Raw genomic sequence first — 27,153 nt, 5'->3', positions numbered from 1 at the left:
ACTCCTGAAAAAATTCATTTCACACCAAATACCATGTTTAAAAAGTACATTTTATTCTAATAGAAATAACCAAGATGTATGACAACCAATTTTTCAAAAGCTCTTGTACTTGCAAGCTAAAAATCAAACACAAGTGATTTATATCTTGCTTGCTTCTTTCTTCTGTTGTCCAAGTGAAAACCATCACAAAGTGTAAATTTCTTCATTTTACTAGAAAAAAGGCATTATGCTGTCAAGCTTCGTATTGAAGGCAAATGCTTATTTTACATTTCAGTAACCCAGAAGAAAATTTTATGGTCTCCTCCAACTGCACATAATGGAAGAGTTCTGTGCCACGTCAAACCAGATCCTACAGCTGCAGTTCCAGTAAGGATGGGCTGTAAAAAATAGAGAGAAAAATATCAATACAACTTCCCTTACAAATGATTTCTAAACTGCAGATATCAAGTTGCATAGACAAAAAAACCACCACAGATTAAATACTCCTTAACAAATATAGTTAAAATACAACAGAAATTCTAATGAAAAATGTGAATCCCTGCTACATAGTTCCAGTAGCTGCTTACAACATTTAACATACAGCAAAATATTCCGTAATAACAAATAGTTTCAACTCTTTACATTAGCATAAACACTATTATTATAAAGGTATGATATCAAACTTAGAAACCTTTTACAATGAAATTACTTCTCTTATTTCAATATATTCATAACTAGTATGTTTGGAGGTAATATTTTTACTATAGGAATTGCAAATACATACTGACTCCAGCAAAACCAAAATATTTCCTATGCTTTGCATTTCCATTAATGATTTAAAATATAATTAGTTAAAACCATAAAAATATACCACTAGGTGTTTTTAGCCTCCTAAGAACTAGAAATATTGTCAGATTAATTAAATATCAGGTTAAAGGTGTTCTTCTTCCCCTTAGAACTGATATGGCAAACCAAGCTAAAACATAGATCAAGCAGCTTCTAAACTAGCAATTTAAGTATGCACCATTTTTTTTTTTTCTTTAGCATGAATGCCACAAACCAAAATAAAATAAAACAGGTACACGGGAACAGCAGTTCTGAATGGTTTGGGCTAGTTTTTAATTGTAGCTTTAAGTAACATGAATCTGATCTGAGGAGAACAGATGCAACTCCAGTCAAAAATTCACCTGGGGGTGTCCTAAATGGTGAACCAGCAATTGAGTAGTTGTCTTTCCTGGATATCCAGTGGTTGCAAACAGATTTTCATTCGCTCGGGACCACCTATGAATAAAATGAATCCACCTATGAATAAAATGACTGTTCTTTCCAAATAACACCTGTCAAACACCCCTGTCATAGCAGCAGAAGTGCACACAAAGCAGAGTTCTCTCCCTTGGGACTAACTGTGAAGATGTCACGTATTCTACTAACAGCAGAGAAACAGATTTAGTGAATTAGCTTGTAAATGATTCCCTACCCACAGCCCATATGCACAGTGTTGTAAAACAAACAAAAAAAATGTATCACATGAATGCTATACATATATACTAAACGTGGGTCATTCACAAATTTCAGAAAGTTTCTACACCCACTCCCCCTAAAAATGACTAAAGTGAGATACAACCAGGTTATTAAACTCACAACTGTTTGCATAGATATAGACTTAAACAGAAAAACCCCATAAAATCAAGACAACATTTATACCTGAATAATCTGGCTCGGTCAACATGGACAGGTCTCTTATCCTGTGGATAACTAAAACAGACATTCAAGGTAAAAAACTGCTCTGCAAACAACTACAGCTCATACTATAAGCACTAAAAGTACAGTGAAATACACACTGTCTACTCTCTGTGAAGGAGCTGAGGGAAAACCAGAGCATTCCTGCAGTTTTAATCTCATTTTGGAGTAGGAAAACTGAAGCAGTTGTCCAGTTTATTATGGATCAATAGTTACCTACTTATGACTTGGAATGAAATTTTAACAAACACATACAGTGAGAGGCAAACGGTAGTGAGATACTATCTCAAATGGACAAAAAGACAATGTTACATTTTTAACATAAAATATTGATAAAGAGGAAAAAAAGAATACCAGGGAATTGTTTGTATCAATATAATAATTCCTGATAATTGTTCAATAATTGTTCATTATTTAGCTTATTTATTGTGCCTACAAAGACGAGTAAGGGACTGGAGCATCTCTTACAAGGAAAGGCTGGAGGAGCTGTGCCTGTTCAGCCTGGAGAAGAGATGACTGAGAGGGGACCTCATCAATGTCCATCAGTATCTGGAGGGGGCTGTCAAGGGGATGGAGCCAGGCTCTGCTCTGTGCTGCAAGCAATAGGATGAGAGGCAGTGGGCACAAACTGATGCACAGGAAGTTCCTGAACATGAGGAAGAAATTCATTACTCTGCAAGTGACCAGGCACTGGAACAGTGCCCAGAGAGGGTGTGGAGTCTCCCTCACTGAAGATATTCACAATCCTGTTGCCTTGTGCTCTAGGATGACCCTGCTTGAGCAGGTAGGTCAGACCAGCTGACACACGGTGGTCCCTTCCAGCCTGACCCATTTGTGATTCTGTAACAGCCATGCTTTATTAGCCAAGTACCTGCATTTCCTCATGAGGAGAAGAAAGACACCTATGCCATGGGCATAAAAATACCTGGAGCGAGTGATATCCCAGATCAGCCAATCACTTCCAGCAACTGCTCCAATTTTAAAAGTATTTTTCAAACACCAGTCTGCTGACATCAGTGGTGTTTGTTCACACTCCAGGGAGAGAATGGCCTGCTGTGTAATCAGGTCATAGAATCGTATTGTCCCATTCTTCTCTGCCACCATCAGCTGTTAAAAGAAATTAATAGAATGTGGTAAACTTAGCATGCAATGGAAATTAATTTTTTTCTACTCTATAGAAAACCTAGAATATATTCAAACAAATATTAATAATACTTAATATTACTTAATTAATAAATGAAGTACAATTCTTCACTTCATACCAGAAAACTTTCTCTTGGACACTCTGTAACCAATAAATAAAAACCACTTTATACTACTGCTACACTGTTATACATAATGATTACATTATATGATTTCTATATGTCTATAGATATCTAGGTATATAATTTTGGTGGTTAGAAACACCAGTTCACAGCCACCAAAGCACTGTGCTTTCATACAGCAAGAAGTTATTATTTTAACATTCAGCAGTTTCTGTTCTGAGCACAAAGAACCAACTGACACACAGTGCAGTAAAAAAGAAAGGGTTCTCAAGCACTGGAACAGAGATGCCTGGGGAAGTGGTGGAGTCACCATCCCTGGAGGTGTTCAAGAAATGACTGTATATGGCACTTAGTGCTGTGGTTTATTTGATATGATGGTGTTCAATCAAAGGTTGGACTCGAGGATCTTAGAGTTCTTTCCTAACCTAAATGATTCTATCATTCTAAGCAAAGTATTAATTAGTATGGCTGTAGAATCTGTAGAACCACTCTTACTGATATTATATAACATCTCTTACTTCATCCTATATACAGTTAGCAACATATTTTATCTCAACTTTTTCCATTGCAGCAGTACACTCAAGCAGTTGTTTTTTAAGTACTGTAGAAAGAGCTTCCTGATTCAATTATAGAATCATAGAAGGATTGGGTTGGAAGGGAACTTAAAAATCCTCTAATTCCAATCCTCTGACATGGGCAGGGACACTCCCTACTAGGCCAGATTGCTCAGGGCTCCATCCAGGCTGGTCTTGAACACTTTGGGCAACCCATTCCAATGCCCAGATGATGACACGCGATTTTTGTTAATGAGGAAAAATGGTTTTCAGATAGTCATGAACAATAATTAAGAAAGGCAAAGAAGCATAAAAAAATACTCCAGTAATACCAGTTTGTTTGGAAAAACAGAACTGTCACCAAAACATGCTTTCCTGCAAACTAAAGGTCATGGTGCAGTAAGCATTTTGACCTGCAATAAGCTTTTCAGCAAGAACTAAATCTATCAAGTTTTATGAGTGTTGGAATGGGCTTTTCTTTTAAAAAAAACCAAAAGAAAAAAAAACCCAAAAAATCCTGTGCCTGTCTCTGATAATGGTCACAGAAAAGACATGCTAATAATAACTAAGACTGGCATACTATTGCAGTATTTTTGGGAAAATCTATTAATTTTGTTGTGCTAAAAAAGTTGCCCAGTAGCAAACAGCAGCTAACCCATTAAATTCTGATGCCACCAGAATCAACAGTTTTCTTAGTTAACAGTTTCCTATCTTACTAAGGACAGATATTGATATTGGTGGAAAGTGTGATGAGATTAGAGATCCTCCTTCCCTACTGCTGTGTAAATATTTTGATATCTTATGTGACTGCTTTTCTCTGTTTTAAGTGTGTGTTTTTGTGGTAACCAGAACAACCATATTTATCTCCTTAAGGCAGTTATTGATAGGCACAATAGTAATAATAAATCCAAGACTGCAGGGACTAGACCATTAATGAAACTGGATATTTGGGTACTTACCAGCTGATTAAACCTCCTCAGTACAGTAACAAGATAAGTATAAAATCACAGCCTATTGATTTGATTTTTCAGAACATATTTCATACACTTCAAGCAAGAGCAACAACAAAAATGTCTCTTGTTAACTTCAAACAGATACTTTTCAAAGCTTGGCAAGTTGTATAAAGAGTCTGTATTATTGGTGAACTGTGTTACCATGACTGAGAAAACTTGAGCTCTTCTCTGGTAACTGTCAGTTAATACGCAATCAGCAGAACAGTTATCAACGAATGATGTACCTAATCAAGAAGGAATATTTCTGATGGGAGGAGTAAGGGACTGAGGGTAAAATGACAAGAATGGCAATGAGAATTCATTCACAGTCTCTTCACATTAGTAGATCCAACCAATATCCAGTTACAGTGTAAACTAGGTCCTCAAACTTTAATGTTACTACAGCATCAAAGATTCACACTTTAGGTATGTCCCCCCTCCTGTTATTTTAAAGGTGGTGAGGGAGAAAACCACAACCTTAAAAGCCTCCTCAGGATGCCAGCAAACACTCATTCCAGAAGAACGTAAAACAAAATGGGCCTTCTCATTTCCTTCCAAATCCCAGACCCTGGGGAGAAAAGAAAAAAAGAAAAAAAAAAAGTAAAGTACTAAACTATTGCCATTTGACTGCAAATACATTAACTTCTAGTGCCTCACTATGTTCACAGAGGAAGTGACCGAATGAAATAGTGTTCATGCTGTATCATTTGAAGAAGTCATCGCAAGTGGCCAGTGCTGCAGATAGTGTATTTTAACACTGATGAGCGAGGCAGAGCCTCTGTTTAACTATTCAAATGATTTGACATTTTAAGTTCTCTAGACATGAAATCTCAGTGAGATGTTCCCATTTTTTCATAAGTCAACACTACAGCCTTGTACTATACCATAAATAGCAGTGGGGCAGTACAAAGCAGGAATGTCAGTGTTGGTTTAGTTGATACAAGCAACCTGAAATGAGGTACCAAACAACTTAAATCATCCATGTTGTCATGTAAAGGGCAAGACCCTTTATTAAAGTATTTTGGCTGCCTAATATAACAGTTTCCAGTACTTCCTGGTAAGACAAGATTGAGTAATGGAAATATAAGAAACCAGAAATGAAGCTAAAGCAAACAGAAGGATCTATGGCAGAGGTAACACTAACCAAGAAAGGGTCATGGAGAGCTTTTGACAGGTAAATTGCATGTGCCAGTTTTACCTTTTCCTTTGGAAACACCTAAAATACATATCTGGCAGCTATAAAAAATTAAATAATCAGTATTTGGCCAATATGGATGGACAGGAAAGTGTAATGCTGAAACACCAAAACTAGATTAGGTGATGGGTGCGTTTTCTTTGGATGTGTTCAATAAGAGTGGTAATGAGCCATGGAACTACTTTGTTTCTAAAATGCAACAAAACCAAAACTGAGACTTATTTCACCTCACAGCCACTGCTCACTTCCCTCTTTTCCTACAAAATCGATAGCTGAGTTGTAGGGACAAAGACATCACAGTTGTGAACAGCAGTCTAAACCACAAGGCTACATGTTATTTATATACATTTGGACACTGAAACATACACATATATCCTTCCTCTCTGCCATGCAAAACTTGAGAAACAGCCAAATTTTTTAAGTAGTGTTCTGCCCAGTCTTTTGAGCTAGATGAGTGGCTACGTACTATTATTGTTTATTCTAGAGGATTTTTGCTGACTTCCTCCAGACTTTTTCAGTTTATATCTCACCAGGGTGCATAGAGCCTTATATTTAAGAGATTTAAAAAAACTCTTAACCAATACATCATAAGTCTAGACAAAATATATGGGAATAAAGTAAATATATTTAATGAACAATGTTGTTTTCTTATGCCAAACCACAACAGATCAAATATTTGTTCTCCCCGTAGAAAACACAGGGTCTCTAATCTTGAAGAATCAGTGTGCTTACTAAAAAAAGTCAAAACAAAAACCTGACAAGTGTTTAAAAAATGAAATATCTCCTTGATTAGGTAATTTAGAAACATACAATACTTTCTTCTACTGCCAAAAATTTTGCCTTGTAGATTTGTCCAAGTCAAATCAACACTCCCCATGTGTATTTACTGTGCAGGGAGAAAATTATGATACAAGAGAAGATGGTGAATCATTTTGGCAAAAGGAATATGCCATTATGTTTCCTTCCCTGAAGTGAGTGATGTTATTAGGTGTTGAGACAGAAATTTATGCTTTTTACCTCCGTAACTTTGTTATTTATAAAGTTACCAAATTTGTAGGTTTTACTTTGTAAGAATGGCAGGACTGTTAGTAACAAACAGTATCATGAGGAGAAGGTCTAAAAGCCTCTTTTATGTTTTCTTTATTGATACTAAAGATAATATTATTTAGTTTTGGGGAAAAAAAGCCATAACCCCCAAAACACAAACCAGGTAATACATATCAAGATAGATCCTTGTCTGAATGCATCATGTCTATACAATTACATATGTGTTCAATTAACTCTTTTCAATCTTTCTTTGTGAAAAAACCCAAGTAAAAAACGTGCAAATCCCAACAATTTAGCCAAACTGATTTTCAATTCCTAAATTACTCAGTAATCATAACCAAATCAGCTACAGATGCTGTCTCCCCATTTTGTCCACATTCCTATTACGTAAATCAATCCAAAAAGACTGAGGATTTTGTCTCCCATTCAAAGCTCTTGAAACTTTACTAATACTGCCATGATTTTATACCAAACTAAAAGAACTGTCTGTTTTTCTCCAAACATCCTTATCTTTTTTAACCCTGCAATGTGTCACTCTCTTACTTCTTCTCTTCCAAGCAACTATTGTGGCATAGACTTGTCACTGAGCTTGTGGTAATTTTTTCTGATATTTAAAAAAAATTCCACAAAAAATTTATTGGAGAAAAGTTTGAATAAACACAGTTAAAATAAGTGCCCAAGTTTGATTAATGTATAGTCTCAAAAATAACACCGAATCCTCTCAGTAAAATAATTATTTTTTAAGTAAATAAGGACTGAGAAATTATTTACTGCAGTATTCAGAAAACTTAAACCAACTCAAATCCAGACAGTTGCAAATGCTGTTAAAGAAAATTCTTGAGATACTAATACCGTTCTCTTGTCACTCCAATCCTGTAACTAACAAACAAATGAAAACTGTAATTATCTTACAGCTTGAAGATATTAAAATTCCATTGACCCAATTATATTATATCGTGTATGCATGAATTGAATATGGATGCATATGTGCAGCAATATCATCATACAGTGGACTTTTATTGCAGCTAGCCAAGTACCTCATTAGAACTCTGAAAACTTGTGGCAATGGAGATGATCCTTATCTTCTAATTTTCTGAATTATGAATAAGTCCAACTAGCAGAACCAACTGCTAATTGTTGCAATAGTGAATGAACTAAACCAGATTGCAATCTTCAGGCATTTCTCAAATCCCCAGAAGATGGAAGTGAAAATGGGAATTCTTCCAACAAAAGATTTCTAACGATTTTAGTGAGTGGTGGGGGCTAGAAGAAACCTTCACATCTGATTTCCAACCATAAAGCATGATCAACTATACTTGATCCATTACTCAAAGATTACTCCTGTCCAACATGGTTTTGTTGTTTTTTTTTTTTTTTTTAATATCTAACTTAAATACATTTCTTTATATCTCCATCAGACATATTCCATGTGTGAGTAAAATCCTATCACTCTTGAAAAGCCTAGAGGACTATGGAGAAGGGCAAGATTCCTGTTCACCCAAAGGTGAAGCTGTTCCTCACTGAGCACAAGGAGTGAGAAGATCTCAGAAAAGCAACATGAAAGTTGCTTTAGAGTAGAGCATTAGGAAATACTGCAGAGAATACAACCAACACTGGCTTTCTCTAAGGTCTTCTGCCAACTCCATATGGATTTGGCTATCACAGATCTGGAAGGTACTAGGCAGGATATGAAAGACTGGAGTGGAACTGTAGAGATTCCTCTGTCTGGTCAGAACAAGAGAAAGGTGTAATATTTAAGTTTTTATGAAGTCTTTTCAGAGGAAATGTACAAACATTCCTTCAGAAAGCTGACCCATGTTCACCATTTTCTTTTGGTGGCCAAAAGAAATGTCACTGCTTCTAAAGAATTAGTGATTAGAGTATTTTTAGTGCAATTCTACTTCACAGCGGCAAAAAAGTTTTGAGTTGTGAGATCAAGGCCAATAAAGACCATGTGCAAGAAACAGGAAGTGCTGAGTGACACAGCAGCAATGTAAAGGTAAGAACTTTGGATATAACCAGTATCCAGCTTACTCTGTCTGTCCTCCAGCCAAAATGACTGAACTCCCCTCTGAGATGTCACAGTTGCAGCAGCTTGAGGCAAGACTATTTAGTGGATAAAAACTGAAAATCTCACTTCCCTAGAGGCTTCTGATGAACTTAAACCTAAACTTTCTCTTGAGTGAAAATCAGGGAAGACCTAACCATGCTTGTATATAGTCAGTACATAATAAAGTTTTAAAACAACTTTTCAGTAAGACTTAAAAGTGGAACTCAAGACTTGTATTAATTGTTCTAGAACTTTATTCCACAGGCATTAGCAGATTTTGTATCCTAAGAACAATTTCATGATAGAAATTCAGTACAGACAGAAGAATTATGCCTCTTCTTACATTACTACTGAAGCAAATTACAGAGTAAGTAAAGAATGATTTTGCTAAGTCCCAAGGAATGCATTTTCCATCAGTTTTGAAAGTGTAACCTTTAAATTCAATAGAAAAACTCTTCATGCCCCACATGCATGAATGGAAAAAATAAGAACTCAAGTAGCCAAAAAAAATCCTACTTATTTCCCATGGCTTTTAACCAAAGACTTTATGGTTTATGGCATAAAATGTCTTTCATAGGTACTAAGCTGCAATCTTGTTAGTATACATTAATTACATACATTTTATTTCCCTTTAAATTAGTATCAATTAGACAACTGGTTTTAAAACAGTTTTCTTTCATCCCAGGAAAGCTGAGCATTTCATAAAAGAAACAGGAAAAGGCCACAGAGTCAAACAGTTTTTTATTGAATAAGCCAAATATGAGTTTAGATTTAACAAAGAAATCAAGGATAGGAAATAAATGAGAAGAAGACACAGCTAAGTCATACATTTCTACTATTCATTCCTAATGATTTTGTTGGAAATACTGACTAGACATCTATGGAAAAACTGCCTGCTCATCAGAGTAGAGAAAGTCAAAGACGATGCTTTCCCAATTCTCTTACTGCCCTACTGCAATGACCTGAAAAACCTGCATAGCCCTCCTGATCTCTCCACCTGCACTGGAGGGGAAAGAGGAGCAGCTTGACAGATTCTTGTACTAGAAGATGGGTGACCTTTTGACAAGGACAAACTTCTGCATCAAAAACCTTTACCCAGCAGGCTTCAAAGCATTCAACCATGCTTCCCTTATACTTTCAGCTATAAGTATCCAAACACCTGGGTTTGAAGCAGCTGTAATCATGGTATTTTGAGCTGCCACTACCATTGTATCAGGATGGTGCTGTCTTCAGGCAATGTCATCCCACTCCTTGGTAAGGCTATTACACTTAGGTAGATGGAGAAGTTCACATACTGACTCTCACTGACTTTAAACTCAACCCACCCACTTGAATACATAGAGAAGGTCTGTACAATTCAGCACTGAGCTGTATGTGTCTGCTCTCTCCTATTCTCATTTTATTCCTATCCCAGAAGGAGGAAAATAGTGTATGCAAATCCAAGGCAAAAGTTTTCTTCATTTTGAATCTAGCTGATTCAAAATATTGCTTTGAAAAAAGACAAATCACAACAAAAAGCCAGTCCACAACCCAAGTTAACAAGAATAGTCCATTTCTTATCTTGTTAATGGACTAGTCTTGTTAGAGGCCTATGAAAAATAAAATATAAATACTTATTTATTTAAGTGGACATATAAAACATTCACAGATAGAAAAAGTTCAATACTAGTTTTTCAATAGTGTTTTGAACAAAATGCATACCTGCAGGTGTGATCATCACTTACACTTGCAATTTCTTGACCTTCGTTGGGAGCAAAGACGAGATCATTAATGTAATCTGTGTGGCCATCAAATGTCTGCCAAGCAGAAAAGAGAAATACTTTTACCTTAGAGCTGACTGTTCCACCAATGTATTTAACGGACCTGCTAATGGAAAGATGTGTGTTAAGATGAAACAATAATTTTAATACGAAGTAAAAAAGTTTTTATCAATAACTGTATTTCTTTAAAGTATCTAACTCGTGTAGATTCATACGGCAGGTGAAAAGATTCCTCCCACTACTCCTTGTATTAGCACAAAGGTCAGTTTGGTGCTTTTGCTTGACAGAGATCTGTGAATCACACTAGAGCTTTTTATCATTTTTTCAACCACTGAATTTAGAAGGTCAAAGATACTAAATCTCAGAAAGGAAGAGAAGAATGACCAGGCAATGAATGCATTATCTACCTACACTGAAGAACTCTGATTACTGGTAAGTAACTCTGATCTCTGAATCTCTCATTAAATACACCTATGGTGTTTTTGAAAGAAATCTCACAAAATTTTTAGCCAGGCAAATTTCCATGTGTAGATGTATCTGTTCCACCCTCTTCTATTCAGTCTCACTGATTAAGTCTCAAGGCACAGCTGCTTTTGTTTTGCCCAGCAAGGTATCATAAAAATGAGACAAAAATATCCTCTTGATAACAGCATGAGACTGAGAGATTGCAGAGGAAAACAAGGTCGAATGAAAACAAGTTCCACAATTTTCTCAAAGAAAAACACACCACCTTTAAGTGTAGCTATTCTGAGGAACAAATGCAGAACAGATTAAAAAAAAGAAAATCTCAAGCACGCACAATAACTAAATCCCCCTCTCTAAAAGTTTTAAGAATGCCTCATCAATTCAATACAGACACATTTGCAGCAGCCAACTTATTTTTTTCCAATATTTTTTGCCTTTATTTTATTAAAGTCTAATGGATTATACTAGAACTAATAGGCCCTAAGATGATGCTAAACTATTTAGACAGAATGCCAAGTCTTTTGACAATTTTCAGCATTCTGAATTCAAATATCCTGCCTCATTTTACTTCTACAGTTCTGATGAAATATGCTTTTTATTAAGCAAAATTTGAAACAGGACAAGGAAGCCATAATTCATTTCCAAATGAAAACCTCAAAAGAAGAAAAAGGTTTCACGAAGATCCATCAGTCATATTTTACCTTTTGTTTTTTTGTTCTGGGCTTGATCCAACCCATAAATTTTGGATTAGTCGTGTCGACAGAGTAATGGAAAACTCAAGTGTGCTTCAAGTTCCTTGTTGATAATTACATCAAGACAGTTTTTCCATGGGGAAAACAGAGTAAGGTTACTCTGTCTATCCCTCCAGAAGCAACACGTACTAATTGTTTACTATAAAAGACAAAATGTTCAGAGATTACATTCTGAACGTAGTCACATACTTCCTTCAGCTTTGTTTCCATGGTCTGGACCTCTCCTGAAGATCCCATGTGTCACAAGTGTGTACCATATAATAGATCAAAATTTTCCACATGTTCGTCATGAGTTCAACCTCAGGTTTATGAAATAGGTTTTCTGAGGTATCAGTTAACTGTTCATAAGAGGCCACTGTATCGAACTTTACTGAAAGGCAGATCAGCATAGCTCACCCAGAATTTGCGAACATCTGGGATTTTGCATGTGCTTTAAATCAGAGTTAGGTGTTACTTTTCTTGGCAAGAAATCTAGAGTACAATAATTGTTCAGATATAAGAAATTAATTGATTGCCAGAAAGGGCTTTCCACACTTTATATCAAAAAATCCTAGAAGAGAGTCTCAAAGACAACTTTTACTGACATAAACACACTAGTCCACATTCTTTCTTTTTGTTAATGAGTTCCTCACTAATAGGTAAAAATATGTATTCTTAGCTGTTTTCTGATTATTTTAAACATTAGACCAAGCCTGACCCATATAAAATACAGTATGTATTTTCACTTTTTCCTCAGCCAGAGTACATCCTTAATAAATTTTTTGGACAGCTAATTTCAGTGGTAGAGCTGGCATAAACAAAGCTAATAGCTTTACTGTTAAATTCAAGCCAACACTTCTCATTTGTATTGCATATGCACCAAACAATCATAGAATCATTAATGTTGGAAAAGACCACTGAGATCACTGAGTCCAAACACGAATTTAACACTGCCAGGTCCATCCCTAAGCACCACATCTATAAGGTGAACACAGAGATCACACTGCTTCCCTGGGCAGCCTGTTCCAATGCTAGACCACCCTTTTACAGAAGAATTTTTTCCTAATATCCAATCTGAACTTGGGGCCATTTCCTCTTGTCCTATCACTTGTTGGCTGGGAGATTTGTTGGCTGACCCCCACCTGGCTACAGCCTCCTTTCAGGTGGTTGTAGAGGATGTAAGGTCCCTCCCAAGCCTTCTTTTCTCCAGGCTAAACAACCCCAGTTCCCTCAGCTGGACTTTCCCTCATAGGATTTTTGCTCCAGACCCCTCACCAGCTCCACTGCCTTCTCTGGACATGCTCCAGCACCTCAATGTCTTCCTTGTCCTGAGTGGCACAAAACTGAAGAGAGGATTCAAGGTGCCAAGTACAGAGGGATAAACACTTCCTTCCTCCTGCTGACCACACTATTGCTTGTGGCCTTATTAACCCAAAATAAATTAAAAATTAGAACTTAGATGTTGAATTTAGCTCACTAGAGTCTGTAGTACCAAATTTATCCCATTGTTTCATTATTTCAACTTATTATCGATCCATTAACTAATATTAAAGAAACTTTACATTCTGCTAAGTTAAAAGATTTAATTCACAGCTTAACATTAAAGCTTTTTATCTGAAATTCACAAAACTGTAGATATTACAGAAATAGATAACTTAAATACAGAATGACAGACATCAACTCACAAGCCAAGAGCATAAAGAACCTTTAGAACTAATTTGTCAGAAATCCCACCAAGCTGACTGTGTCAGTTATCCCACTGCTCAGTGGCAAAATCGTGTATGATCAACACTAAAAGAAGGAAATTTAAAAGTATGAATGAAGCAACACAAAAAGCAATTTCTTTCAAGACATTTAGTAGCATCCATCTTTACTTCTTATGCCTTGCCTTTATTCATTCTATTATCAGTATGGTCTCATAACTGACATCCACAATTCACTTAATTTCAGTATGTCAAATCTCATTGTCTTACTAATATAAATTAACACACCAAAAATAAAAGTCTATTTTTTTATCCTTTATACCCAGTAAACCACTCTCATCAAAAGAGGCACTATCATATTCTAAAGCAGTAAAAGCCAAGGAATACTCACTCTCTCCCTTTTTTTTTTTTTTGTTAATTAGCTTTGCTTACTGTTAACTAAGACCTCACCAAAAATCTTTACACTGGATAGCACAAACATCTAATTAACAGTAGTACCTGGATTGGGACATTGCTTCAAAGGAAGAATTTTGAAGAAAATCAGAAGATCATGTAGGTGATAATTACAGAAATTCCCCCTTTAAAGACAGAAAGGTACTTACAATACAATTATTACCCTAGAGATGATGGACCTAAGATCTCTCACAAGTGGAGTAGAAGGATAGTTAAAGATTAGACTTTACTAAAAACTAAATATTCTTTTAAAAATCACATTAGCTGCCCTTACCTTAAATTCATTCTTGTCCTGCAGGTCTGAAGTAAACAGCCTTAACTTCCTATCAGAAGCTGCAGTACAAAACCTACACTCAACAGACAAAATAAAGGCTTGTCAGTCAATCAACATTGCAATGGTTGCCTTTTAATCAAAGATGCCTTTTCCTTCATCTTAAAAATGCAAAGAAAAAATAGATTTTGAAAAAAACCCAAAAGCATCTAACTCTTCTGCTTTGGCCACAAACAGAGTTATAACTGGAGCTTATCTGTAAAATAGTGTGCATCAAGTGCCAAGAAAATTATTCAGATATTTTTACGAAGCAAAATCTGGATCAATTACCAATCACCTAAAATATCCCTCATAAATGCTGCTGAAACTTTCCTTGGAAGAAGTTAAGTGGTAAGGCACAAAAAACTGCCCTCATTATCAGTGTTTTAGAATACTAAAATATAAAATTCATAAACCAATTCCTATGTAACATATTTTAACCCAAAAGACTGTATGAAAAGGGAGTAGTAAGCAGCTATGGTAATTTTGAAGAATCAAACAACTACTGAGTACATTTTAATTCAGAAGTTTACACTTAATAGCTAGCTATCTTTGTAGATTTTCTAGATTTACATCTCAAAGGCTCTCACAAAAGTATCTAACCTACATTGAAACACAGCACATATGATGCAAATCAGTGCAAATAGCTTTATAAAGGGGGCCATTCAAATGATCTCAGATTTATTAAAGCTTGTAAAGAAATGGCTCCTCAGAGATGTAGAAAGAAAGAAACTCTGAGGTCCATAAAAATAATGAAAAAATATTATTTACAGCTTGCTCAGTAGGGAGAGGGTCAAGGGTCACAACAAGGAGGACAAAAACCAAGCAAATGAACAAAAAAAGACTATAAGAATAAATTCTCTACTGAAGAATTCAGAGATTCATCACTGATTTCTAAGGAGTTAGATTTCACTCATAAGCTTTGAACAGCCCAATATTAAGGACTTATGGAAAACAGGTAAGAGACAAGGACTCACTGTAGTTTTTTATCGTTAAGTACCTTATCTGGGGAGGTATAGCATCAAGTCTAGTTTCAGGACTCCATGCTATGGCATCAACTCTGATTCCATGGTGAAATGTTCTTAGTGTCTTATACTGCATGCCTTCCACTTCTGCATCCTCCTCCTATAGAAATATTACAGTTAGCTGATTCAGAACAAGGTCTTGGTGACTTCTAACAAATCAGATTGCTACAAAATTGAAGGGCTTTCAAAATTATTCGTATTGGGATCTTTTCAGATCATAACACCTGCAAAGTGAAAACCTGGATCATACAGAAAGCATGAACTTGAAATATTTAAGTACTTAGAAATACATTAAAGTATGAGTAAATTATGACTGATTGCAGTCTCAAGCCAGAGGCCAATGAAGGGCAGAAAAATCAGAACTGAGCTATGAAGATGCTGAGCTCATTCTCTGTACAGGCAGTATCTTCACAGATACAACTAAGGCCACTTAGAACAGCATGGCAATTTAATTTAGCACACACTGCAGTGAGAAGAAGCAATGGGAACAAAAGCAAACATGTAATTTCATCTGTCTTCTCTCTGAGTTGTTTTTACACCATGGAAAAATGCTGTCACTTCCAGAGCATCTCTTTTCAAACAGCAGGAGATAAAAAGGTGCCCTCTGTCATCTAATCCTAAATACAAACTTGCTTATTCTTACCACTGGTCAGAACACCAGATAACAGGGAAAATGAAACAAGAGTTGGGATTATGGACTCTGTCAATAACCTGACCTCTAAAAAGCATTTAAAAGTTTTCAGAACATCCCATGAAGCACCTCAAAGGATATTCCTACACAATTTTCTCTATGTGACAATTCTGCTGTAAGATAAAGAACCTCTCTGTATGCCCTCTACATAATGTAGAGGCCAAGATGAAGCCAGCTGAGGATGCATGAAATTACCCACAGTTTTTCAATGCTTCTCAACAGGAAGAAAGAATAACATTTTCCTCTCCTACTCTGAAATACTCATTGACTCTGCATGTGGAAGGGAGGATATGAAAATTATAAAAAAACACCTTGTGTCAGTGGTTGTCAAAATTTTAATTACTTCCTTTTCAAGGCCTACACCAGAAACAAGGCAGTGAGCAACAGAAATGTCAGTGTGTTTTTGTGGTTAGCACTAGGTGCTCTTCAGAAAATTTCCAACAGTAAGACCATGGGGAATAATAATAATAATAATAATAATAATAATAATAATAATAATAATAATAATAATAATAATAAATATCAGCTACACTATTAATCATAGTAGGCAAATTACAAAAATAATATTGTAAAATAGAGAAGCCAGATGAAGGAAAAAAGCTTAGAAATTCCAAGCAATTGTCTTCAATTGATTGTCAAGCATCTAGGCAAAAAAACCCCATTAAATGAAAAACATTTTATCCAGTATAAAAATATATAATACTCAGGATTTTCCATTTTAAATTTTTTCACAATATAATTGTAAATAACTTGAAGGTAAGAAATTTTACTGTTTCCAACAGTCTGTGAGGGAGATCCAGTAAAAACAATTGGGAGAAGAAAAAAATTAGGGATTTCTACAGTTCATCCCTAAAAAGACATACCTACAAAATTAGCACAGATATATTAGTATTTTACACACATATCTATATATACACATATATATATTTCTATTTTCCTGAAATACAAGTATCCTAGACTTGCTAGTGTAATAAACAAGTAAAATTCTCCCTTGTTTACCAAAGGGAGAGGAGGAAACAGGAAAGTGACCAGAGTCTTCCTGCAGTAGAGGCGCTGGCAAAATCAGTTTCAGGGGCATCTAACAAAAACAACTAACCTGAAATTTGCAAGTCCCAACAACCACGTAATTGTTGCCACCATAAGCAATGAGGGAACATGAATCTCCGCTGTCAAATGGATTGAATTTTACCACGTGCACATAATCCTCACAATCCACAGTGTAAGAAGTGTTTCTTGTAGAATCTTGCTTCATTTTCAGTCAACTAAGATAAGGTATCACAGAAGCGATGTCTTCTCCAGGATGAAAATCCACATTCCTACGCAAAAATTTAAAAAAATTGCATGAATAAAAAATGTAAAGTATTTGTGGCAGAGCAAATAAACATTTCCTATAGCATGTTCAAGAACACAAAAGCTGTATTTAAGCTTATTAGATATAGCCTGTTTGTTTCATCAATCAAAATATTGACTACACTAACATACATTCAAAACTGTCTCTTACAGACTTCAGCAGTAACTGCAGATCTTGTGCTACCCCTGGCAACCCAACACCAATACAAAAAACCAACTAACTGCACACACTCCAGAAGAGTCACATACAGCATTTTAGCATTTTCAACCAAATGAGAAGAAACAGTATGGCGCTACCTTCAAATTCTCTTTACTTCTCTACCTCTTTACAGACTGTGAGTCTAAGAACCAAGTTAAGCAAGGTTGCAAAACTGTAAATGAAAATAAGGTTGTGCATTCAACCAGTTTTCACGAAAACCAGGTTTCTGTCCTAGAACACAAGAGGCCAAGACACACAATTGATTTCAGAATCAATTCCTTTTAGTCCCAGTACAGTTTTGACGTTAGTTTAAGTCTTTTTGGGAAATCAGACCTTTAACTACACACCACGTGGCAAACCAGCTTGAAATCTCAGACCTTTGACAAATTTTGGTGTGTGAACGATTGGAAGGTCTCAGCATCCAAGACTGGATGTTTCGCTTGGGAGCCAGCCAGGTCTGACAGAGGCATCCCTCAAACACAGAGAGGCTCTCCATAGTTGTGTGCTTGTGTATTAATTCATACAATAGTCCACTATATTACTGTAAACACTTTAGCCATATAACTTGGATAGCTTTGCTCCTAAAGCCAAATGCAAGTTTTAATTCTATCAGAAGTTTTCTTCCTCCAAGGGTTCCCATGAACACAAGCCATTATAGAATCTTACAATGTTAAGGGATTGGAATAGACTTTAAGATCATGTAGTCCCAAACCCTGCTGCCATGGGCAGGGATATCTTCCACTAGACAAGGCTGTCAATGCCTCATCCAACCTGGCCCTGAACACTGCCAGGATTGGGACATTCACATCCTCCCCGGGCAACCTGTTCCAGTGGCTAACCATTCTCAGCGTAAAGAATTTCTTCCTCACATGTAACTAAAGTTTCCCCTCTTTCAGTTTGTACCCATTTCTCCTCGTCCTATCCCTACAGTTCCTGACAAAGTCTCTCTCCAGCTTTTCTGTAGTGCTAGAAGGTGCTATGAGATCTCCACTCAAACTCTTCTCCAGTTGTTCTCCAGGCTGAACAACTCCAAGTTTCTCAGCCTGAATTGTCGGCCACCAGACCAGCTGGAAAACACCAAGATGACCATTATCTTCATTTTTTAGGAAGCACAATTAGGGCAAACCGACCGCGTGGGTGCGCGTTACCTCCCCGCATCCATGCGCATCCTTTGCCCTCCTACTCCCTCCTTTTCCCTTCGGGGCCCAGCTACTGCTCCCCAGCCAAGCTACCCAAGTTCCCCCGGGCCGGGGAGTGCCCCAAGCCCGCTTCACACGCACCTCGGCGTCCCCAGCTTCCCGCACGGCCCCGCCGTTCCCCAGCAGCGCCCGCCCCGGCCGGCGGCAGCGGCAGCGGCGCGGCTGCTTCCGGGGCAGCGGCCCCGCGCCCATTGGGCCGCGCGGCGGATTTGAACGCGGCCGCCGCGCCCCAGCCCGGCCCGGCCACAGCGGCAACAGCTGCGCTCGGCACCGCGCTGAGGGCACCGCGCTCAGGGCACGGCAGCCCTCGGCACCGGGCTGAGGGCGTAGCGCTCAGGGTACGGCAGCCCTCGGCACTGGGCTGAGGGCGCAGCGCTCAGGGTACGGCAGCCCTCGGCACCGGGCTCAGGGCATCGGGCTGAGGGCACCGCGCTCAGGGCACGGCTGCGAGGCCTGGGGCGGCCCAGCCGGCCCGCTCGGCTGCAATGGTAATGCCAAATCCGGCTTCTGGGTGTTAGGGGCGGCTCCGCAGGGGTTCGGGCTGTTTCGCTGGGAGCTGCAGGTATGGTCCCCCTTGGAAAGCTCGCAGGGTGGTGAGAAAGAAAAACCTTCAGAGAAGTTTTACTCTGCCCCACTTGACTTTCATCTTCTGTGAGCCCCATGTGATGTTCACACTGTCAAGTGGGTTGTCCCTTTCAAACGTTTTGGAGAAGTTGCTGTTGCAGTCGTGCTTGTTTCCCCATGTCTCCTGTCCTCCCTGCCCCTTGGCCACGCTTCCTCGTTTTGGTACAGTCGTGCCAATAAGCAAAAAACAAACGCGCTGTGGGCTCTGCCTCAGCTGTATGGGAAAAGGTGAAAGGTTGAGTTTTGTCTTCTGTAAGTAAATGGGATGGGTATTGCTCCTGTAGTGTCACTGTAGTGTTAGGAAACTTTGTTTCAGAAAAGAACAAATTTAAAGGCAAGCTTCTGCTACATTGTCATGTACCTTGTCTTGACAAATGTAAGAAGCTGAGAGAGACCAAAGCATGTAGTAGTCCAATTATTGCTAGAGAAACTAAAAACCCCCAAATTAAAAAAAAAAAAAAGAAAGGGAAAAGACTATATTGATAACAAAAAAGTGTTTAGAGTCATCTGTGTTAGTAACTCTTACAAATATTAAATCTTTTTCCAGGTTTAAAACATCCTCGCAGACACTCATCCAAACGTATAGCAAATGCAGAAAGTACTGAAGACACTCTGAGGCTGCTTTTGGAGACAAAGATTCGTATTTGTGATAACATTCCTTTGTGTTGGCATAATCTACAAGGAAATTAAGGGCTTCATGAAGGCGTGACATGCATAAGCACTTTTAACCCCTTATCTTCATAGTTGCTCTGTCACAGTAAGGCAAATCTGGTTTAGTTGGAAGAGTTTATTCTAGAAACTTGGTCTTCAGGAAGATACAACAGGGCTTGCACAGCTTGTAGGGACGTGAAGACCTGCATATTCCTCTGGCATAGTTATATTTCTTTTTCTCTTGGTTATATCAATCTTCTAGTCTGGACAATGGTTACTTTCCAGCAAAAAATTTTACACTTGGTCAAGTGTTTCAGAAGACAATGGCCTTTATTTTCCAACTCTGAAAGGACTACTGTATGTGGAGCAGACTGCATGTTGATGGTGTTACAGCTGTCCATGGCTGAAGTCAATAAACAGGTTAGCATTCTTTTCAGTATGTTCTTGGTACTTGGCACACCTCAGACTTGGTTCCCTGGCTGCACTTAGTGCTTAGACACCAACTTGAAATGACTTTTTGGTTGTTTCCTTGATGTTTGTTAAAACAAGGTGTGTCTGAGGGCTAGATGCAGCAGGGCAAGTAAATGAATGTGATCAAATGCACTATTGAAGCAGGCTTTAGAAAAAGGAGCTGCAAGACAAATGGGAGGGTGGAAGTGCTTTATGTGTATATTTGAGCTCTGGACTTTAAACACTAGTGTATTTCTGCTGACCATGTCACTTTTGTTTATTTCCATCCTATGTTTCTTTTGTGCTATAGACCAGTGTGGGAGAACTATGGAATTTGGGGTGCATTTTTTTTTTCTGGGTGCTCCAAAAATATTTCTGAATGAATTTCGGTATGTACCTGTAAGTTGTGAGTGCGTGCCCAGTACCAGTAGGAATTTTATGGCTTTTTCTGTGTGTGTACATGAAGTGTCAAATGGTGAAGAGGAGATGTAACCCTAAAGTGTTTCTGAAAGAAGCCTTATGGCTTGTCAGAGCTGGAGGATGTCTGAAACGTACCAGAAACAGTTGCAATGTACAATCAGGCCTTTGCCTGTGTCTCATCTAAGGAGAACTATTGCAATACTTCTTTTAATAACTTAAAGATACCTTTTTAGGTTAATTAACCTAATTATTGATGAAAACAACACTGACTGTTTTTGGAAGACTTATTTAAGTGGTGCATAGTAAGTCAAACATGTAGCACAAAGCTTTAGTGTAAGAAAACCAAAACAAACATACCAGAAACAAGGGAACCACATCAAAATGAAATCCCTAAGCCAATAAAAACCCAAACAAACAGAAAACCTGCTTCAGTTTGTGCATCAGAAAAAATTTTGGGGTCTAAAGTGTGCAGACTGGGGGTATCTCTTGTCTAAACATCAAGTATAAAACTGGTTAAGTCATCCCCCATCGTTAGAAACATTACAGTAAGGATACTAGAATGCCAAGATACTAAATTTGTACTTGTTGGAATGTAATATATTCCAGCCAGGAGCCTGGTGTCCTCACAATAGCTGTGTAGGTTAAAATGAGAAAATCAGTGTACATCAAAATTAACTCTTGGAAAACTGGTAAAAGACATTAATGGAAAACTACATATGGAGGTGATTGCTGTTTGTCATGTTTGTTGTGATTCTCAAGGGAAAACTGCAAACAGTTTTCCAAAGCCACCTCTAAAATAGGAACTAAAATGTGTTGTTCTACTGTATGCCAAAACTTATAGACATGAAAAGGTTATGGTTCATTGCTCCCTGTTTTCCTTACAGTAAGTTTTCTTCTTCCACTAGAGGTAATTAGTTTATTCTACTTTATCCTTTTTTCCCCTCTTCCAGATAATATTCCTCTCTTCCAGAAATATCTTTTCTTTCAGAGATGCTCTAACAAAAATTATAGCACTTATTTTCAACTAATTAATTTTGAAATGTTTAGCTTCTCCTTCAGATCTGAAGAAAGAACAAGTTTTCAAAACCCTGATATGTGTTTTCTGATTATACTAGTTGGTCTAATAAGACAAACATTGGCTTCCACGTGCGGATTAAAATTATTTTAGCATTTGGATGTTCTGCTTCTGAAGCACAATTTCTTTAGATGGTATCCATTTTGAAGTTCACAATCTTAAAGCAAAATCTGTCTGGTTTATTTTGTCCAGCACTGAAGCTTCAAACTAAGATGCAGAGTATTACAGTTTAAATCAGAAACCCTTGTTGGGTTTCTGATTTAAATACAGTAATTTTGGATTGTTAGCACCTGTAGAATGGAAATCTATTTTGGTAAAGTCAATTACTGCAATAAAAATAACTTCATTAACAGGCTATTGAGTAGCTATATTGAGAAAAACCCAACACATCCAACCTATCACAAACAACCAAATTACACTTCTCTTCCTTTAGGAGCCTGGACAATTTTAATGGATTTGGTGTTTTAACTGGTACCTGCAGTGGAAATGAAAAATAACAAAATAACATTTCCACTGGTATTTGCAGTGGAAATGAAAAATAACAAAGCTTTTAGGAGAACTCTAGGAAAGTTTAAAAGCGTCATAATCTATTAATCTTAAATTTCACCAGAACAAGGGTAGCAAAAACTGTGATAAACCCTGATCAAACAGCAGGGATGAAAGAAAGAAAAAAAAAAGTATGCTCTGAATCCCTCTGAAAATACTTTGGTTTGTGGCACAGTTGTAGCCATGTGGCATAAAGACAAGTGGCATAAGGTCTGTAATGGGAACCTTTCACCTAGATTGATTAGTACAGATCTAAAATCTAGAAACTTTTTCAAGAAGAACCTCCCTCAAGGTTTGAAATAGTACAAACAGTTTTCAAGATGAAGTTCAGCTGAGAGTAATTGCTTTAAGTTGATGGTTTGTACCTGTGGATCAGCAGGAGTAGAGGATGAGTTGTTAGGTCAAATAATCACCTGTCATTTTCAGACTATGGTTGTTTTAGCTACTGGGATGGGAAGCTGAAGTTTATAAAACAATTATTTTTCCAGAATCTGTGAGTTTAAGTTGTCAGACTTAAATGTGTTGTAAATCTCTTCTAGAATGAGAAGTTTGATACTGGAGGAAAAAATGCTTCGTTGTTGATTTTAGAAATATATTTTCCCTTTTGAAATCTGTGTTTCTCTATTTCTGATTTTGCATAAAAGCAGTTTTGGTATGTGTGTGTACACGAAGTGTCAAATGGTGAAGAGGAGATGTAACCCTAAAGTGTCTCTGAAAGAAGTGTTTAGTTTAGAAGGTTTAGTTCTGTTCTGTGCTTCCATGAGTGCATTTTGCATGCTGACTGAAGAATATTGTTCTGTTTGGTGTCTTGTATTTCTTCAAATGATTTCCCTAGTTATCCTGTTTCCATGTTGGCAAATGAAGAAAAATGTGGAGTTTTACAGTTACTCTCTTAAACTGTTCTATCTGTCTCCCTTTTGGTAATGAGATACTCTTAACTAACTTTGTAGCAATTTTATGTGATATGTTGCTTGTGTGATATGTTGCTTATCATGATGATGCTGCTAAGAGAGGTTGTCTTGGCCGTTCTACAGCATGATTAATTTTTCACAGAATCACAGAAGGGTTGAAGTTGGAAGGGAACTCTGGAGGTCATCTTATCCAGCCTCCCTCAAGTAGGGCACTTGTTCAGGTGTCTTTCAAATTGTCTCTGAGGATGGAGACTCCATAACCTCCCTGGACAGCCTGTGCCAGTACTCAGGCATCCTCAGAGTAAAAAGGTGTTTCCTGATGTTCAGAGGGAGCCTTCTGTGTGCATTTCAGTTTGTGCCCATTGCCTCTGCTCTTACCACTGGGCACCTTAGCAAATCTGGCTCCATCCTCTTTGCACCCTCCCTTCAGATATTTGTGTGCATTGAGGAACTCTTCTCTGAGCATTCTTTTCTTCAGGCTAAACAGCCACAGCCTTCTCAGCCTTTCCTCATGTGTGAGGTGCTCCTGTCCCTTAATGATGTCTGTGGGTGATACGTGAACTTTGCTGGACTTCTCTCCAGTGTCTCCCTCACACTGAGGAGCCCAGAACTGGACACAGTACTTAAATCTGGTCTCACCAATGCTGAGTAGCCTTCTCTACAAGGGACAGGCTCTTCTTTAGAAAAGAATTTTGAGTAATAAATATTTCCCTGGATTTTTTTTTTAGAGGAAACTCCATTATGAGGCGGTTCTACTGTCTTTCCCATACCCTGTGTAATCAAATCCTATCTGTAAGCTAGTTTCATGTATTTTTGTTTTGCTTAACACTTGAGGTTGTTTTAACTGTGTTAAAACTCTTGCTACCTGAGTCTTGATGCATCTTTCCTAGCTTATCAATAGGACTTTTTCTTCTCCCTCCCATCCCTCTCTCTGTAGTATTACAGGTGTCTGTTTTGAGGGGTAAGAGAGGAAGCAAGAATGTGTGGAGTTGTTTTGTTTTTGTGGGGTTTTTTTTGTTTGTTTTGTTTGTTTCTAACCAGTAGGGTTCTAAATTTTCAGTCTTTTGTTTTTATTACCACTATAGTTGATAGGGTTGGCTTTAGAAAGTGCTGGTTTGTTGTTTGGGTGGGTACAGTTCTTGCTTTGCCTGTTCTGTGATTCTGCTGTTGCAACTACTGTTCCACTGTCCCATATGTACAATAGTAGTAGTAATCTTTAAATAGAGCATCTACTCTCTTGGGCCCTGGTACTTTGTCCCTCAACACTCCCCCTTGCCCACAAAAAAAAAGTGTTCAGTGCCCATGCCATTGTCATTTTATTTATTATTTTATAATATTGTAATTTCTCTAAGCTTGAGCTATTGACTTTACTGCTTCTGCATTTTGCAGCCTCACAACTGTCTGATGTCCACGTGCTTGTGTTCACATGAACCAGTTTATCAGTCCATGCACAGCTCCCTCAGCTTGATGGGAAACTTATTTAAAATGCTGCTTTTTCCTACCCTAATGTACTTTATGTACCACAGTTTGGGAGCTCCTCTGCTGTGTGAGAGTGTAGGGACGCAGGGAAGGCTGAGCAGGACTAGAGGTAACAAGAGTGCAGAATTGCCTAGTGTCTTGGTTTGGAAAGACAGGTGTCTGCTAAGGAAGGCAGGAGCTTCCCCTGAATGGAAACTGTAAACCCCCTCCCTCCAAATGGTTATAAATTTGAAATTAAGGGGGGGCTCTCAGGCAAAGATATGGGAGCAGGAATAACATTTCTTTTATTAGGAAAGAAAATTAAAAAAAATAAACAATGCAGTAAATCAAAACAACACTGACAGAGTCAGAACCCAACCTGCCAGCCTGTTGGTCAGGGTGCTGGTAGCAGTCCCATTGGAATTGTGGCTGCAGCCCTCCTGGAGTGTCAGGTGTGGTTCTGTTGGAGCAGACATCCTGTAGAAAAGGGTGTAGTCTTCCTCTAAAGATCCAGTGGAAAGGGCAGCTGTTCCTCTGGGAAATCCAGTGGAAATGCTATTCTGGTATCCCAGCATCTCAGATTATATCCAGCTGGGAATGCTTGGCTCCTCCCTCTGGGCAGAGCATCTCCCAGTGGGATGCTGTAGTTCTTATCAGTCATGCAGTGACATTCAATAGCTGTTATCAGCAGGTGTCTCCTCAGAGGGAGGAGTGGTTGTAGAAGAGATAAGGAAAAAACTGCCCAATTAACAGAGGACAACTGCCATACCTCTAACAGATGGTAAATAGAATATACATATTGCTTGGCAATCCAAGGCACCCAAGTCAAGGATGAAGCCAGAAAACAATGCTGCAGTCTGGGAGTGTGCCTGGAAAGAATAGACCCAACACAGAGGTGGTGCTTAAAGCAGTCTTTTACACACACATTCCTAAAAGGGTTGGTGAGCCTTTGTTTGGGGAAGGTGGAAGCCAAAATTTTGATGCTGAAATGCGCAGCTTTCTGGTTTTTGAAACAATTTGCTGTCAAAATAGATATTAATTTGCTATGTAGTTAGCACTAGAAAACTTACAATACCTTCAAAATAGTAAAAAATGGTGTCTTTAAGCATGAAATGATGCTACTGGATTTCAGACATTCTAAGACCAGAGTCCCCAGGTAATTTAATATGATGTATTACCAGGAAGTGAAGGTACTTTATAATACTGTATTGGTTCTATTCCTATGAAATGAAATACTTGCTCTGCCTGTAATAGAATGAAAGCATGGGACTTTTTGAACTTCCTTAAGCTATTAGCCAGTTGACAAATGCTTACTGCAAAACACCACAGTATTTTTAAAATTAATTTTAAAATCAGAGACTTGAAAAAATGACTGTGTAAGTAATAGAATATGCCATCACAGTAAATGCTTGATCACAGAGGTTAATATCTGGAATGCAATATTTGGATTTAAAATATTTTTGTAGCACTAACATAAACCTTGCTAATCTCTGCAGGCCCTTGATCTGGTGAGGAAAGGTTTTGATTTATTAGATACCTTATGAAGTTGTACTTTAACTTGGTACTCCTGAAGGATTTTGATTCAAAAAGTGAGAAAACAACATTTTTTCCCCATCTGCTGCTGCTTTGATCTGTTTAAATTGAGTTATAATATGATTATATGTTTAATTTTTGAGGGGCTGAAATGAAAATCAGGTGCTTTTCAGAAAACACATATGCAGTTTTAACATTCTGGTAATATGTGGAATAATATGCAAGTTCATAGTGCTGATTTCTCATAACCCATGCACAAATAAGAAGGCAGAAAAGTGCCCTGCAGCTAATATGCATGAGTGTTATTTAATTTTCTCTCCTTGTTCTTTGCCTAGGCAACATCAAAATAGTTGACTTTCAAGATTTTGGAATTGTGTATTGAGGTCTATTGAGAAAATTGTACTAAATGTGTTAGTACCCAAAGGAAGGATCATTTGGGTTGGAGCAATGTAAATTGTTAGAATTTCTTATGTTATCTTATTTCATGTGTTCTGTTGCTAATGGTGTTTATAAGTAATTAATTTGCTTAATGTGGAAATGTCATGAAATAGAATTAAACCTTTGCTGTAGACAGGAGCCATCTGCCACTATGGACAGTGCAAAGCAGGGCTTGTTACTTGGAAACAGGGCATTTATCTCATGTTACAGGGTGAAAACCACCTTTTTTTGCTGCCACAGATTGGGGAGTGCTTTAGATATGAGAAGTGTGGACAAAAGTTTACAGCAGGAGTTGGGAACTGGTACTCAGTTTAAAGAGCAGAGTGTGGACAAAAATGA

General features: G+C 37.8%; 2 protein-coding genes across 5 annotated transcripts in view; one reads left to right on the top strand and one right to left on the bottom strand.

Annotated features, from left to right (window-relative positions):
• Positions 1 to 31: 31 nt before the first annotated feature.
• On the bottom strand, positions 32 to 18,869 carry NUP37 (nucleoporin 37). The gene is made up of 10 exons (XM_054631813.2): positions 18,790 to 18,869; positions 17,057 to 17,276; positions 15,245 to 15,369; positions 14,209 to 14,281; positions 10,524 to 10,618; positions 5,008 to 5,098; positions 2,645 to 2,826; positions 1,684 to 1,734; positions 1,167 to 1,260; positions 32 to 377 (listed from the first exon to the last, which is right to left on the bottom strand). The coding sequence occupies exons 2-10, from the start codon at positions 17,210 to 17,212 to the stop codon at positions 264 to 266; spliced, it is 981 nt and encodes a 326-aa protein (XP_054487788.2). The 5' UTR covers positions 17,213 to 17,276; positions 18,790 to 18,869; the 3' UTR covers positions 32 to 263.
• A 22-nt stretch (positions 18,870 to 18,891) lies between these two features.
• PARPBP (PARP1 binding protein) overlaps positions 18,892 to 27,153 on the top strand; it is a 42,404-nt gene continuing 34,142 nt past the window's right edge. For all 4 annotated transcript variants that reach the window (XM_054631466.2, XM_054631465.2, XM_077178270.1 and 1 more), the window contains exon 1: positions 18,892 to 20,403. In XM_054631466.2, coding sequence (XP_054487441.2) covers positions 20,254 to 20,403 — 150 coding nt within the window. In that variant the 5' untranslated portion in view covers positions 18,892 to 20,253. The remainder of the gene's footprint in view (positions 20,404 to 27,153) is intronic.

The sequence above is a fragment of the Agelaius phoeniceus genome, chromosome 5 (genome assembly GCF_051311805.1).
Source record: "Agelaius phoeniceus isolate bAgePho1 chromosome 5, bAgePho1.hap1, whole genome shotgun sequence".
Lineage (NCBI taxonomy): Eukaryota > Metazoa > Chordata > Aves > Passeriformes > Icteridae > Agelaius > Agelaius phoeniceus.
Note: the sequence above shows the minus strand (reverse complement) of the source record. Positions and strands in the feature narration are given on the sequence as shown.